This window comes from Canis aureus, chromosome 6 (assembly GCF_053574225.1).
Source record: "Canis aureus isolate CA01 chromosome 6, VMU_Caureus_v.1.0, whole genome shotgun sequence".
Lineage (NCBI taxonomy): Eukaryota > Metazoa > Chordata > Mammalia > Carnivora > Canidae > Canis > Canis aureus.
The window spans coordinates 47836481-47852130 of record NC_135616.1 but is presented as its reverse complement, the minus strand read 5'-3'; the positions used below and the strand labels follow the sequence as shown (position 1 = coordinate 47852130).

The 15650-nt window shown below is 37.2% G+C and overlaps 1 protein-coding gene across 5 annotated transcripts in view; it reads left to right on the top strand.

Annotated features, from left to right (window-relative positions):
- The window catches only part of EXO1 (exonuclease 1), a 31941-nt gene extending 18390 nt beyond the window's left edge, over window positions 1–13551 (top strand). For 2 of the 5 annotated variants that reach the window (XM_077901461.1, XM_077901460.1), the window contains exons 11-15: window positions 295–541; window positions 4322–4880; window positions 6690–6791; window positions 9293–9486; window positions 12420–13551. In XM_077901461.1, the coding sequence (XP_077757587.1) occupies window positions 295–541; window positions 4322–4880; window positions 6690–6791; window positions 9293–9486; window positions 12420–12561 (1244 nt within the window). In that variant the 3' untranslated portion in view covers window positions 12562–13551. The remainder of the gene's footprint in view (window positions 1–294; window positions 542–4321; window positions 4881–6689; window positions 6792–9292; window positions 9487–12419) is intronic. The other 3 variants (XR_013381808.1, XM_077901462.1, XM_077901463.1) reach the window with 3 other exon arrangements.
- The last annotated feature ends 2099 nt before the right edge of the window (window positions 13552–15650 follow it).

Genomic DNA, 15650 nt, shown 5'->3' with positions numbered 1-15650 from the left:
AAGCCTTCAGTACAATAACTATCTTATGGAATTGATTGTATCCTGAAATTTTGGTTTCCGTAATTTCACATAAAATCATACAAATAATTGATGTTAAAATCTTAACTAATTTGTGAAACTAAAACACAGCTAAGGGATTTTTTTTTCTGTTGAGTCATCCTTGTATCTCTCTTCTTGTGATGCAATGTTAAAGAAATAAGACTTCATTCTTAGAATAGTGAGATGTAGACTGTAACATTAAGACCAAGTTTCCACATGGAACAAAGATTTATAGATCATTTTGTTTTTATCTAGAAGAGCTGTCAGAAGATGACCTATTGAGTCAGTATTCCCTTTCATTTACAAAGAAGACCAAGAAAAATAATTGTGAAGGTCCTAAATCTTTGAACTCTTCTGAAATGCTCACATCTGACCTGGTAGATGGAAGCACTGTTAGAAAAAATGGAAGCACAGCACCTACGACAAGAAATAAATTTGCAGCATTTTTACAGAGGAAAAATGAAGAGAGTGGTGCGGTTGTCGTCCCAGGGACCAGAAGCAGGTACAGTTCTGCATGATATTGTGTGTCTGCTGTGTCAGCTCCTACATTGGTACTTATTCCAGTTGTCTTCAGTAAACGTTGACTCTAGGGGGTCGGTGTGGAGCCTGGCTTCACGTACCACATGTATCATGTTGGCAGAGTCCCAACGTAAACGCACATCTGTTCTCTTAAACGTCTCTTCATACTAAAGCAAAATAAGAATTGTAGATCTATATTTTGCATTAGAGAAATTCTGTTGTTTTGGAGGGTCCCTTCATTGTTTCTACTGCTTTTTTTCAGAGCTAAAAATAATTTCACAAGAGGTTTGGTTTTGTTTTTTTTTGGTTTTTTTTTTAAGATTTTATTTATTCATGAGAGACACAGAGAGAGAGAGGCAGAGACAGGCAGAGGGAGAAAGGGAGAAGCAGGCTCCATGCTGGGAGCCTGACGTGGGATTCAATCCCGAGACTCCAGGATCATGCCCTGGGCCAAAGGCAGGCACTAAACTGCTGAGCCACCCAGGGATCCCGGGTTTTGTTTTGTTTTGTTTTGTTTTTTAAGATTTATTTATTTTAGAGAATATGAACAGAGAAAGGGACAGAAGGGGCGAGAATCTCAAGCAGACTCTTCAATGAGTGCAGAGCCTGAGATCATGACCTGAGCTGAAATCCAAAGTCGGATGGCCAATCAATGGAGCCACTGAGGCATCACATCAGAGTAGTTTTGAAATACACTTAAATACAGGTGACTGGAGATGCTTGGGTGGCTCAATCAGTTAAGGGTCTGCCTTCAGCTCAGGTCATGATCCCAGGGTTCTGGATTGGAGCCCCGAATTGGGCTCCCTGCTCAGTGGAGAGCCTGCTTCTCCTTCTCCCCCTGCCCCTCTCCTCACTCGTAGTCTCTCTCTGTCACTCTCTCTCTACTCAAATTAATAAAATATTTTAAAAATAAATAAATACAGATGACTGTAGAGTTCTAATATTAATTGAGAACATAATACTATATTAAGCATTGAGTTACGAAATGAGAGGCATGGTATTTGTTGAGAAGCTTGTAGTGTAGTTGCAAAAACAGGTCCATAAAGAAAATCTGTACAGTGTGGTAAGTACAGGGACAAGTGTATGCCTGAGGTGCTCCTGGGCATTAAAGAGGGTGGTTGGAAAGGGTCAGAGGGAAGGAATAGATATCAAATATCATTACAAAGAATGGAGCCTCTATCTTCCCTGTGGGCCGAGGCTTGGAGCATGGGGGCAACTATTGCTGTCAGCCACTCCTATCACTATTCCTGCCAAAACATAAGTCTGCAAAAGGATGCTGACAGAGAGAAATAGGCAAGGGGCCAGTTCATGGAAGATTTGTAAGCCAGGCAAAGGAGCTTCTAGTCTTTAGAGGTGATAGAAGATATTTGGAGGGTTTTAGTCAGGGGAAGAGTATGATTTGATTCCTGCTTTTGATAGACCATTCCAAGCATGCTGTGAACAGTGGATTCTAAAAGGCCAGAAGTGGAACAGAAAAATTGAAACGCTCATTCTGATTCTGCGTGTACTGCTCACTCTCGTTGAACATGCTTACTCCCAGTGAAATGATGAAAAAGGAGGTTACAAACAATGAAGAAAGCCCTCTCTAGAAAGTTGGCTTTCCTCACTTGCAGGAACTCTTGGAACGTGCATTTCATTTTTCCATGTGGATGAAAATAAAATTTCCCTTTTCTGTCACTTGATGTCCAGCTCTTCTCTGAGGACAACTGATGAGGGCCATATTTGCACATGCCCATACAACTGGCCTGGTCACTGCACAAGCTTAATGAGATACCTGTCCAAAGCTTCACATAATCCGCTTTCTGTGGTTTAGGTAGATGTATTACTAATAAATTGTTAAGAGATCTTGGAGAAATGATTTTTTTTTCTCCATCAGTTTCCTGTGAAATAACTGTCTTTGATGTAAAATTTTCTGACCTGGGTGGCATAGCAACATCTGGATATTAAAATTAGTTTTCTTAATTTTCAAAGTTGTTGAATATACTTTTAGTCCTCACAGCAAAATTATGAGATATTCAAAGTCGATGTTATTTTCTCTATTTTTGGGTTAAGACATTGAGACTCTGAGAGGTTAAACAACTTTCCCGGAATGGTTTACTTTGTACTGGTGACACAGAGGTTCCTAGGCCTCGTCAGCATGGTGGATTGAAAGGAACACATGGTCTCATTGGCCTGAATGTGAATTCATTATCACCTCACTGTAATATGATTTATAGTTAATATAATATTCCACTTTACTACATTAATGTAATGCAACAGGAGGTAATATGCCAAAGGTTGTCTCCATCTTGTCTGCTTTTATGGAAGTCTGTTTTAACTCTTCTTTATTACATAGATACTTATCCTAGAGACCTGCCAGTTTATCTTTTGAGACCTAGAAATATAAATATTTCTGGGAGGGGTTCTGGGTTTTAATTCTACTCTCTAGTTGATTAATTTTATAATCTTGGGCACTGTCACTATAACTTCTCTTTGGACTATTGGATATCATAGGGGTTCTTACTTATATAAAAATAAATTATATGGACAAATCTAGGAGCTGCTGTTTTGTGCTTAGTGAATAGTGCTAGTAAGACCTTTCCTCCCATGGACTGCTTCCTTCCTGGCTTATACCCACACTTCACTGTGAGATTTGATAAAGGAGAGAGGGGATTTTTACCCTCCAGCATGTAGTACATATTCTCTTTATTATCTTGGATTCGTACTAATGCTTATTGAGGAAGTAAATTCTCTGTAGGCTTCATATTTATCTGATTTATCTGAGAATTTCCTTTTTAACCAAAAAACTCTGAGTACATCTTCTCCACAATGATACTGATCTTTCTTTTGTATTGGAGTGTTTATAAGTGATTTTTTAAAGCTGCCACACTGTCAGTAATACCTCTTATCAATACAGAATTTATTGATGTGAAAGTCGTAACCTCAATATTTCAAATAACATAAAAGTTGATAAGGTATTTATTTTAAAAGCCAGTAGGGGGGATCCCTGGGTGGCGCAGCGGTTTGGCGCCTGCCTTTGGCCCGGGGCACGATCCTGGAGACCCGGGATCGAATCCCACGTCGGGCTCCCGGTGCATGGAGCCTGCTTCTCCCTCTGCCTGTGTCTCTGCCTCTCTCTCTCTCTCTGTGACTATCATAAATAAATTAAAAAAAAAAAAAAAATTTTAAAAAAAAAAAAGCCAGTAGGGGATATACCAGTACAAGTTCCCAGATAATATGCTACTAGGAAATAAGCTAAGATAAAGAGTACTGTCTAATTTCTCTTATTTTGCTTTTACTGAATAAGAGACAGTAACTGTAAATTGTCCCTTCTGTTGCATACCTCTGTAACTCTTCAAGTATCTGACTGTTAGCCATTAGTGTAGGGGCTGTGGAGGACCTGACAGCATGGATAGTATCTGTCCTCAGGGAGCTTCTAGTCTGTCTGGGAATTTATTAAATAAAGGTTAGGGGGAAGAAGGCCTATGTCCTGTTTAGGTGTAGATAAAATATGCATTGGATATTCCAAGTACATGTATGTAGAGACTGACTGCTTTTAGGAAATCCTATCTACAAATTCATTGTGTAAATAAATTTTTAAATGTGTAAATGTTGATACAACCAAAATTTAAGCTTTCAAGATCTGTTTTTGTCTTTATGAAATTATGATATTTATAGGATTTTGCTTGAAAAATCGAGAACATTTTTCATTTTCTGAGTCTTATCGCCTTTGTGAGGAAACTCTAAAATATGTATATATTTCTTCTGCTGTTTTTCCTGTTAGGTTTTTTTGCAGTTCTCTGGATTCTGCCGACTGTGTATCTGTGAAAGCAAGCAGTGAGACCCTAGGTGAAAGTGCTGTCACAGAGAAAGAAAGCAGTCTGAGTGAATCAGATTGTGTAGATGGCACAAAGCCAGCTGGTACGGACGTAGCACCTAATTCACGTGATCCAGTTGCGGACGAGGCAGCTGTGGTGGCTGACGAGTCTCTATCTTCTGAGACCAGCAAGTTCACCAGGACCATTTCACCACCCACTCTGGGAACACTCAGAAATTGTTTTAGCTGGTCCGGAAGTCTTGGAGATTTTTCACGAACTTCAAGCCCCTCTCCCAGCGCAGCATTGCAGCAGTTCCGGAGGAGGACTGATCCCCCCACCACCCTGCCTGACCGGAGGGAGGTGTCCAGTATGTCCCAGTCAAGGAGCGATGAGTCAGGCGATGAAGCGCCTCCCTCACGGCTTGCAGCTTGGTCTCCACAGTCTCAGGAAAGCACAGCATTATCGCCACACAGTTTAAATGCATCAAAACTTTCTCAGCCTTCTAGTAAGGATTCGGATTCAGAGGTAAGTTATGTTATGAAACCTTTGTTTTCAAATCCATATGTAAGAGAAAATAGGGTGTTAGATAATTGGAGAAATCCTGCCTACATTTTGGAAATAATTGGCTGTCTTAATTTTTTATTCTAGATCTTACTGTGTAGAAAGTTCACATTCTTTTCATCTTAAGGACTTCTCTGTATGTTTCATTTTTGTGTATGGTTTACCTAACTGTATTTCTGGAGTCACTGTGTGCTCCATGAATAGCTATCTCAAGTTGTGCACAGTTAAGAAAAGACCTAAGCAGAATGATATACATTGTAATAAATTTAGTATCTAATTCCTTAATATACTCTTGAATTGAGATAACATTAAAACCTTATAAGAGGGACTACCCAGGTGTCCCTGGCTCAGTGGTTGAGCATCTGCCTTCGGCTCAGGGCGTGATCCTGGGGTCCCGGGGTTGAGTCCCACATTGGGCTCCCTGCATGGAGCCTGCTTCTCCCTCTGCCTGTGTCTCTGCCTCTCTCTCTCTCTCTCTCTCTCTCATAAATAAATAAAATCTTAAAAAAAAGAGAGACCTTATAAGAAGTGGCCTTAGGAATTTGCTAGTGTTCATCTTAAGCTTTAGTACTTAGAAATATGTTTTCAGTTTACAGTTTACTCTTCTTAATCTTGCTGATTTCCCTTTCTAACAAAACAAAGTAGTAATACATGTGACTTTGTGACTCTGTTTTAAGTCAATAAAAGCATCCTAACCATTGTTTTCCTTATTTATGAAATACCTTCTAGTCTGACCTAAATCACAGCTTCAGATAAGTGCTGCCCATAAGCTCCCAATGACCTTCTATTTTAAAATGACATGCTGGTCTACTGGCTTCCTACACATCTGAGTCACCTCAGACTTACCAGTGTAACATACTTTGTTTTATCTTCACCAACTCTTGATTACCAAGTTGTAAGAACAGTGATAGCCACAGTACTGTGTGGCAGAACTTTGATTATCCTGAACATTGAAGAGTAAATAATAAATCTGGATAGCTTGTATTTATCAAAAAGGAAAATATTTTATTCTGGTTTCCAAGAGAAACTTGAGTTGTATTGGACTCAAACTGAAGGGAAAAAAGCTAACTTAAAATGTGAGAACAAATTGGTTTCATTTGGAGAAAGCTGAAATCAGTTAATATATTGAATCCAAAATCTGTCCCATGTGGTATTTAAGTTTTGAAGAGTATGCCAAGCCAACCCCAGGGCTGCCTTTGAGACTCAGGCTTTTCTTTTTCCTTTCACCTGCTTTGGCTTCGATTCATCCATACTGGTCCTGAACCCCCTGTTTCTCTTAATGTAAGTGCCCCCATTTTAAAACCATCATTTTCATGTGGTGGTTCACGCTACATTTGCTCTTGACTCCATGCGGGTGCCACCACAGTTACTCTGTGGTCAACAGCTTGCAGAAAAAGAACACATCACCCCCTATGCTGGAGAATACTCTCAGGTCTGGTGAGCTCCTTCAGGCTGTTCTTTTTCCTTTTTCCAACAGACCTCTTCCTCTGACTTCATAAGCTTTTAGCCCTGTGCTGTCGAGAAGCCTTCCTGTGCTGACTGAACTTTTCCACATTTCTGACTTCTGCATCACCATTTTTTGTATCTCTTGCCACAGGCATAGTTTATTCATTTTCTTTTCATCTTACTCCATGTTGTATACTTTTCTGAGAAATTACATTTTTATTTATACTGATTTTCTTGTTTTACTTGTTTAATGTTGTGATGAATATGGATTATCATAAAAAATTCACAGTAAAAATCTTTTTTTTTTTTTAATCTGGGGGAATCTAGGACTCTGACTGCAATATGAAGTCATTTGATGATCTAGGTAATCCAAAATCCAAACCGCATTTATCTCAGTTTTTGAAAAAAGACACACTTCTAAGAAACAAGGTAAAACAAATTTTTTTTACTTTCAAAGCATTGTATGTTTATTACCAGAAACTGAGAAATATCAACAAAATTAAAAATTAAAATGCCTAAATTTTTATTTATAGAAAAAATATCTACTTTCAATCCTATTAGGGTCATGTCTATGCCTGGTTATAGGTGGTGAAGTTGTGAAACCCTTATCTTCTCTTGCAATAGAAAGATCTTTTTTCTATGTGCTTCTACAGCATTACTTAAAATGACTGAACAGGATGCAGTTGTATGAGTTTAGCTAATTCCATTATGTTTGTCATTTACCCTAAACATATTTTGCTGTAGCAGACAGTACTGTAATCAAGATCGTGCGGATAGGTATTTGTGCCCATTCTTGATTGCTTCATAGAAATGAACTCCATGGAGTGGTATTACCGGTCCAAAGGCACATAACAATTTAAAGCTTTGATATATGTTGCCAAAAGACCTGCTAGAAACCATATACCTCATAAGCTAGGGTATTTTTTAAATTAAAATATATAAGTATTTCTTTGCATAGTAAAAGCTCACAAGTGAAAGCATATTTTATATACTATTTCTCAGAAATGCACAAGAGACATAAACAATACAAAAGAAAAACTACAAATGGTTGATTAATATATAAAAGTATATTTACCTCATTAGTAGTCAAATAATACAAATTAAAATAATGAAATAGAATTTCTTACCTCAGATTTTCAAAAAATATTTTTAATTGTACTCATCTTTATGAGTGTATAGTGAGAAGATAATCACACATTAATTGTATATAAATTGCTCTGCCTTTTCAGGAAAGCAATTTGAATGAGTTTAAATAATTCAACCCAGTAAGTGCATTCTAGAACTTGAGTCTAAGGAAATAATGAGAATTTAAGTACATTGAATACTTATCTTATATTGGTTATAGTAGTTACAATAGTGGAAAATTGCAAATAGCCTAAATATCCAAAAATAAGGGAGTTATTAAATACATAATTGATTTTAGTTCTTGGGTGGTGGGAGTACAGGTGAATTTTTCTTCTTTGTTTTCTCATGTTTTTCCATAATGAACACTTTGTTTTTCTAATAGCATAAAACCTTTTTAAAATTTCAGTAAATGGTCTGCAAATCCATTTGAAAAAAGATCCCCACCTCACACTATATAAATATAAATCCTAAATATATTAAAGATATAAATGTAGAATATATAAATATAAGACTATTTTTTAAATCTTTGGGTGCTAAAGGCTTTTTTCAGACATACACTGCCTTGGAAGGGTGTCCATATTATTTTTGAGTAAAAAGGAAGAACATGAAGCAGTATGTATGGCATCATATTTTTGCTTAAGTACTCAAAATATTCATGCACACTGTATGTTTACATAATCATAGAAAAAGGTCTAGAAAGATACCAAATTATTTGCAGTGATGGGACTGGAGATGTAGAAAGTACTTACCCAAAAGAAGTTATGCCTAGACATTAAACTGTTGTCTCTTTATTATTATTATTATTACTATTATTATTATTATTACTCTCAAGAGTTTTTGTCAGGGTTTTAACTGTCACATCTGTTTTGGTGAAAATTCCCCAGATGGACCTTCCCCCTTGCTCCCCAATATCCACCTTTAATATCTACAATGAAACTCACCTTGTTTGTTGTTGTTGTTAAATCTCAAACCAGTTCTTCTTGAACATTTTTTATTTTCATCTACTACATAAAGAGTCTCTTTGTCATTTAGTTTCAAAATCTTAGGGTCTCTTTTCTTTATAACTGCCAGCTCAATCCTTCTGCAGAGGGTAAAGGAAAGCAACCACACATCTGTACTTAACCAAATTCTAACGTTTCTTTCTTTGCCTTCTTTCTCACTCTCTCTTTCCTCTCACCAACACCCTGAGTCAAGATTCCATCTTTCACATGCAGGCGTTCCGGTTCTTTATACCTCCTCTATCAACTTTGTCAGTTTGAAAGCCTTGTTTTATGTACCTCACTCTTACTATCCTAATGACAACAACAAAACATTGATGTCTCCATATTCCCCACAGGATAAAAAGTAGCCCTTGGATAGAAAAAGCTAACTGTCAGTAGAGATCTGTTTGAATAACAACCTCTTCGGGACGCCTGGGTGGCTCAACGGTTAAGCGTCTGCCTTCAGCTCAGGGCGTGATCCCACAGTCCTGGGATCGAGTCCCATATCGGGCTCCCTCCCTACATGGAGCTTGCTTCTCCTTCTGCCTATGTCTCTGCCTGCCTCTCTGTCTCTCTCATAAATGAATATAAAGTCTTTTAAAAATTAAAAAAAAAAAACAACCTCTTCAAAACAAAATTATCTGCATGTGAAAAGGAAACTATCCAAGATATGTTATTAAGTAGAATCAAAACATATTAGGTTGAAGAAAAACATTTTTACATGTTGCCTATTGGTTACTTTTCTATCTTAATGTGCAGAGAATAGTTTGAAATTAGCTAAAGGTCATTACTTGAACAGTGTTAAAAGGGGTATTTACTCTGCAGGTTCCTGGGCTGTATAAATCTAGTTCTGTGGACAGTCTTTCTACAACCAAGATCAAGCCTCTAGTGCCTGCCCGAGCCAGTGGGCTCAGCAAGAAGCCATCAAGCATCCAGAAGAGAAATCATCATGATGCTGAGAACAGGCCAGGATTACAGATAAAAATCAATGAGCTGTGGAAGAACTTTGGATTTAAAAAGTGAGTTTCCTTGTTACTTACTCTAAGGATAAATTGGGTCGCCTGGGTGGCTCAGTCAGTGAAGCATCTGCCTTTGGCTTAGGTCAGAATCCTGGGGTCCTAGGAACGAGCCTCACATCAGACTCCCTCCTCAGTGGATAGCCTGCTTCTCCCTCTCCCCTCCCTGACACTTGTGCTCTCTCTCTCACTCTCTGTCTCAAATAAATAAAATCTTTAAAAAAAAAAATGATAGGGTAAATTTTTTTTTGTAATTTCTTTCACTTTTTCCCAATTCTTTCTGTTTTCATAGGAGTCAGTTTTGTTTTCTCTTACCCTGAGAATTATTTTCCTTTATTCTCTTTAGCTGACACTTTTTAAGTATACTTAACTTCAACGTCTATACCTTCATTTAGTGAAAAGATGACAACCTAAAAATCCTCAGTTCTTGGTCTGGCTTTGGGGTCTGTTAAGCAAGTGACTTTTTCTGGTCTAAGTGTTTTGGCTTCCTTCCTTTTATAGCTCCGGATTGTAATGAAAATAGAGTTATCTTAAACATAGGGGTGGGCGGTGCATGGAGCCTGCTTCTCCCTCTGCCTGTGTCTCTGCCTCTCTCTCTCTGTGTGTGACTATCATAAATAATAAATAGAAATTTAAAAAAAAAAAAAACATAGGGGTGGGAAGGTAATGCTGTCTCATATTTCTTGATTTAAAGCAGTTTGTTTCTCTTAATGATCACATCTGAAATGGGGAGAATCATCACTTGTGGGTGATGAATGTGTCAGATTTCTAATGCATGAGGCAAATAGTGTTTTAAAAGAGCTGACCTCTATATACCTACCTTGTTTGAACCACAGGACTTCCTTCTGTTAGACTGCAAAGTTAGTCTCAGAGTAGCTATGATTTATAATTATTTATAAGTATTATATTTATAAGTACTTATAAATACTTATAAGTATATTTATAAGTACTTGTAGTTATAAGTATGTATGATTAATTTATTCTCCTGTTCTTCTCAATAAAGCAAATGTGCTAAGAATAGAGAAACGGAAAGTTACATGGGTGATGGGATTAAACCTTACCTAGTAGAAATGTCACTGTCAGATTAGATGGTACGAGTGGAAACACTATATAAATAAACGAGTGCTGGATGGTTATTTTTATTTTGTGTTGTGTAAGGTCTGGGATTAAACCATATAGCAGCAGTTCTCAAACAGTTGATTTAACTGTCTTAGAATTTAGAGTGGACATTTTCAAATATTTATTTTTAAATAACAATGACAAACCCATATTAAAATCAGTAGTGTATTATTACCAAAAAAATAACCTTTCCAAAACAAAAAAAAATGAAAAGTGTCTTTTTTTTTTTTTTTTTTTTAACATTTTTGCAAATCTTAACTGTGGTTTAATAGGGCTAAGCTGGATTCTTCGGTCTGCTTCTGTGTTTGATCTGATGATAGGTTGTTTTGGTTGAAGTATAGAGAGAAAATCTGGGTCTGCACATATTTGTGGTTGGGAAATGTATAGTTTAATAGACATTTTATTCAGCTGTAAATTTTCTACTTTGATATCATACCAAAATTCAACAAGTGATGGTTTCTTCATAGTTGTAAATTGGATATGAAACCAAGTCAACAGACTTCTATTCTGGGTTGTGTTCCAGTCTTGGTCCTTAGTACACCTTCAGTGCATCTTTTCCTCATGTGTGCATTGGTCATTTAGAAAATGTTGGTTTATTGAGTTGTTAATCTTCCAAAAGTTGACACATTTCATTATACAATATAAAGACATCACAGTCTTAGCACAACAGTCTTTAGGTATTGGGAAGCTGTCAAGTGGTGGATAAATTTTCCAAAGTTTTCCAAAATTCTAACTTTGACTTGAATTTTATCATTGGCAACAAATACTGTTAATTGTTCCCTTGGGGGTAACAACAGGCCCTCTTTGTTCATTTTAGAGAAGCCCTTTGCCAAATACCTAAATTTGAGTAACCATGGTGTCAGACATGCTTTTTTTTACTTGCGATAACCATCATGCTTCAGTACTCATGGTGTGTTTCCCAGTTTTTCATAGAGTACTAAGAAATTGAAAGGGTTGAGATTTAATTAAAATTAATGATTTTTATTCATCAAGAACATTCGTAAGTGAGACTGACTTTTTTTCTTTTCTTTTTAACTTCAAATACATGAAGCTAGAGAAATACAAGTGCTGCTAGTATTTCTCATGCAGTTTCAGGCTAGTGTCCTGATTCATGCTGAGTCGCCAGTAGTTTTTATTCCATTTTCCTTTTGAATCATTAGTACAAATGTTAACCCAGTGGAAAAGGCAGATAAAGTCTAAACATTATTATGAAATAGTTTTCATCTTGTAAGCAGTCTGAAAGGGTCTTGGGAATTTTTAGGGACCCATGGACCATACTTTGAGAACTGCTAACTGAAGAGAAATTGAGGTGCAAAAATATTCCTAAATGCCTTTTAGAAAATTAGACTTTCTTGGATTTTTGTTGACAGGAGCTAGGATTACCTGTGTTATCTTCATAATAGGATAATTTTGTAGCCTTAGAACTCCCTTCTAGCCAAAAAAACAGTTGGGAGGAGGGGGGAATAAAAGGACTTAAACCTTATTCATCCCTCACTTGGCTTGATTCTTAGACTTGAGGGTGCTAAGGGCAAAGGAACTAATGTTTCTTTATTGGAATTATTCTGCCTTAGCTAGCACATATTTAATAGTGGCCTTGGACCTGCCTTGAAAGGTGATTTAGGAAGCACAAAAGGGAGCTGAGGAAAACTCAAATTTTATTGGGATACTCAGAGGAGAACCTGAAGGTGTCATATATTCAATTAAGACAAATTGAAAGGTCTTATCCTCTTCTATACCTCTCTTTTGCCTCTAATGATACTATTCTCTAATAATAATAATTCCCTAAAAACACCAATTCTTTTTATTATATTTTGCAGAGATTCTGAAAAGCTTCCTTCTTGTAAGAAGCCAGATCCCCTGTCACCAGTCAAAGATAACATCCAACTAACTCCGGAAGCAGAAGAGGATATATTTAACAAACCTGAATGCATACATGTTCAGAGAGCAATATTCCAATAAATGGCAGCAGCTGGGAGGCTGTTGCCTGCAAGAAAATACCAATTTGAAGTGCTGTTTGGGAATGCAGCGATTACCAGACTGAAAGATTTATTTGTAGATGTATGCCATTTTTTAAATAGAGTATATTTCACATATTAACTATATAATTATTTGTTCAGCTTTTTATATTTTCATAAGAAGCTAAGTAGAGAAATAATTTTATATTTGACAGTTTATGGAAGTTTTGATGTTTTGGGGCAAGTCCCCTAGAATTTATAAAAATCTACTCTAAAGGTTTCTGTCATGTTGTCAAGTATAAGGATGATAAATGAAAAGCCACAATTCTGTAGTCAGTTTATCCTGGAGGGAATCACTATATTTCTTCAAGTTTTAAATTTTACCCCTTGCCTTTCCTGTCTCTTTCAGGATTGATTTGAAAATAAAGTTGCTGGCATGGGCCGGGTGGCTGGAAAGATTAAATATCATTGAACATGTGGTGGGACATTGCTCTGTTCTCCTTGAAGGATTTGCTTGGGCTACGGATTGACAGTGAAGGAAAACTGCTTTTAGCCTCCTGTGGAAAGAACTATTTATGTTGTTAATATTCTTAAACTTCAAAATAGCCTGTTTTCCCTACTATGTCTTTTTAAAGTATGGACTTGAAAATCCCCTAACTAGAGCTATAGGTGTGATTGTAAGATACTAAAGAGTCTATGATGTGTACAATCTGCAAAGACATAGACAGGCACCTGGAAAGAGAACCAGCCATGCAAGTGAATATGGGGAGGGAGAAGAGAGAGCAGAGGGGGGAGGGGAAGGAAAGGAAGGATGGATCTGGCAGGAGACAAAGGTGTTACCTGAGATACAGAGGATAAAGTAAGGGATCCAGAGTATTTTAATCTTTAAATAAGATAGTAGAGGACTCTTGGATAAAGAGAATGAAACAAAAAACATAAGTTGTAAGAAACAGCATAAAAATGTTAAAAGAAATAAAGACCAATCTGAAAAGGACCCAAAGAACACAAGTAAATTTGAGCTTTCTATGAATGTTTCCTAAATAAAAACCAATCTGAAAAGGACCCAAAGAACACAAGTAAATTTGAGCTTTCTATGAATGTTTCCTGTTATAGAACAAATTAAGAATGTGACTCAGACATTGTCTACAAATGTTTATCTCCTCACCCACTTAAAATACCACTTAAATGACAGAAAAGGAGTAAAACAGTATAAATCCATAAAGGTTAACAGAGGAAGAGACATCAGGCAAGGAAACAGATGGATAAGTGGTAAGTGATTTAGCAAAGAAATGAAATGATCAATTCTGTAGTGGTAGAAGCCAACAGGAAGCAGACGTTTAGATGAGCTCAGTAAATGGAGACTTGCAGCTTCCTCCAAAGCCAGGGCCTCGAGCAGAGTCTGAAAATGGAACTGGCTGAAAACTTTCAAAAGCAGTACAGGAGGAGGGAAAGATGGCAGTGGGCTGTAGTTTTCCTGTCTGCAAATCCCCATATAACCACAACTAGATAACAAAATTTAAAACCTGTGAACTGCATCACAACAAATTTAGGTGATGGTAACCTTAAATGACAAAATATAAGTGGGTAAAGACAAGCCACCAACAGCCACAAGATGGAGATGTAGAGGAAGGCAATAGGATATCGATTGGACCTGCACAGCAGATCTTGTTGGAACGAGGCAAGGCTTTCCCATTCCCACAGTGAATTAGTACAGGGCACATCTGAAGGAACTGACTGGTCTGGTCCACATGAACTGTTGGAACTGATCTGCTGAGTTGTCCAAGGCTCATGGGACAGGATCCCCCACAGAAGAGAAACTGGTGAGAGGAAGATCAAAATTGAGCAGAACAGGAGATTGAAATACAAGTAGGAGGAGGAACAGGTGACCAAGGACTCTCAGCAAAATACCCTGTCTCTGAACACTTAAAGACAATAGATGTTTGGGGCATCTGTATGGCTCAGTCGCTTCAGCAGTGGACTAGATTTTGCCTCAGGTCTTGATCCTGGGGTCCTGGGATCAAGTTCCCGGTGAGGTTCTGCAATCAGCACAGAGTGCCCCCCCCCCACAACTGCTCTATAAATAAATAAAATCTTTTTAAAAATTGATGATCAAAAATAAAAAAATAAAATAAAATAAAAATTGATGATCAAGAAGCTTCCGTGAACTATGCTTACTTTTCAAAGAAAACTAATTTTACGAAAAAAGAAAAGTTTTCAAATCAATGTCTTATGATGCTAAAAAGCAGGATAATATTTTTACAGATACTGAAAATTACCAAAAGCCCACAAAGATGAAAAACTGTCCATTTGAAAATGTGGTAAAAGTTATTAAGAAATGATACAGAAAAAATGATACAGTATATGAAGGAAATTTAGAACTGGAAAAAAGATAGGGTAAGTTCCGAATAAGCATTAGAAAAAAACATTTCAAAAGTTAAAGCTAAACCAGAAGGAACACAACAAATAAATACTATAGATAATGCCCTAAAAGATGGGAGGTAGAAATCTGAGCGAAAGTGGGGGGAAAAAAAGATTAGGAAGTGACAAATATTGAAGATAGGGACAGAAGGTCCAATATGCAGATAGTAATAGTCTCTGAAAGAAAAAAAATTCAGAAAACTAATTTTAAAAATTTGAAGCTTTTTTCTTAAAGTTTACTTACTGGCAGCCCTGGTGGCTCAGTGTTTGGCGCTGCCTTTGGCCTGAGGCCTGATCCTGGAGACCTGAGATCGAGTCCCGCATCAGACTCCCCGCATGGAGCCTGCTTCTCCCTCTGCCTATGTCTCTGCCTCTCTCTCTATCTCTCATGAATAAATAAATAAATCTTTAAAAAAAAAATTGAAGCCAACTCCAAACTGAGTTCAGAGCCTGACACAGGGATCCCGATCCTGAGATCACCACATGAGCTGAATACTTAACTGACTGAGCCACCCAGGTGCCCCATAATGCACTCTGTACTCAAATATTATTGATCCAAAACATGCAACACTAAGACCTAAGTAACAAAGTTAACTTAAAAAAAATGAAATCTTGGGGTAGGCAAAAACAAAGTGACATGTAAGGAAAAAGATTATCAGACTTCACCATTTGTGC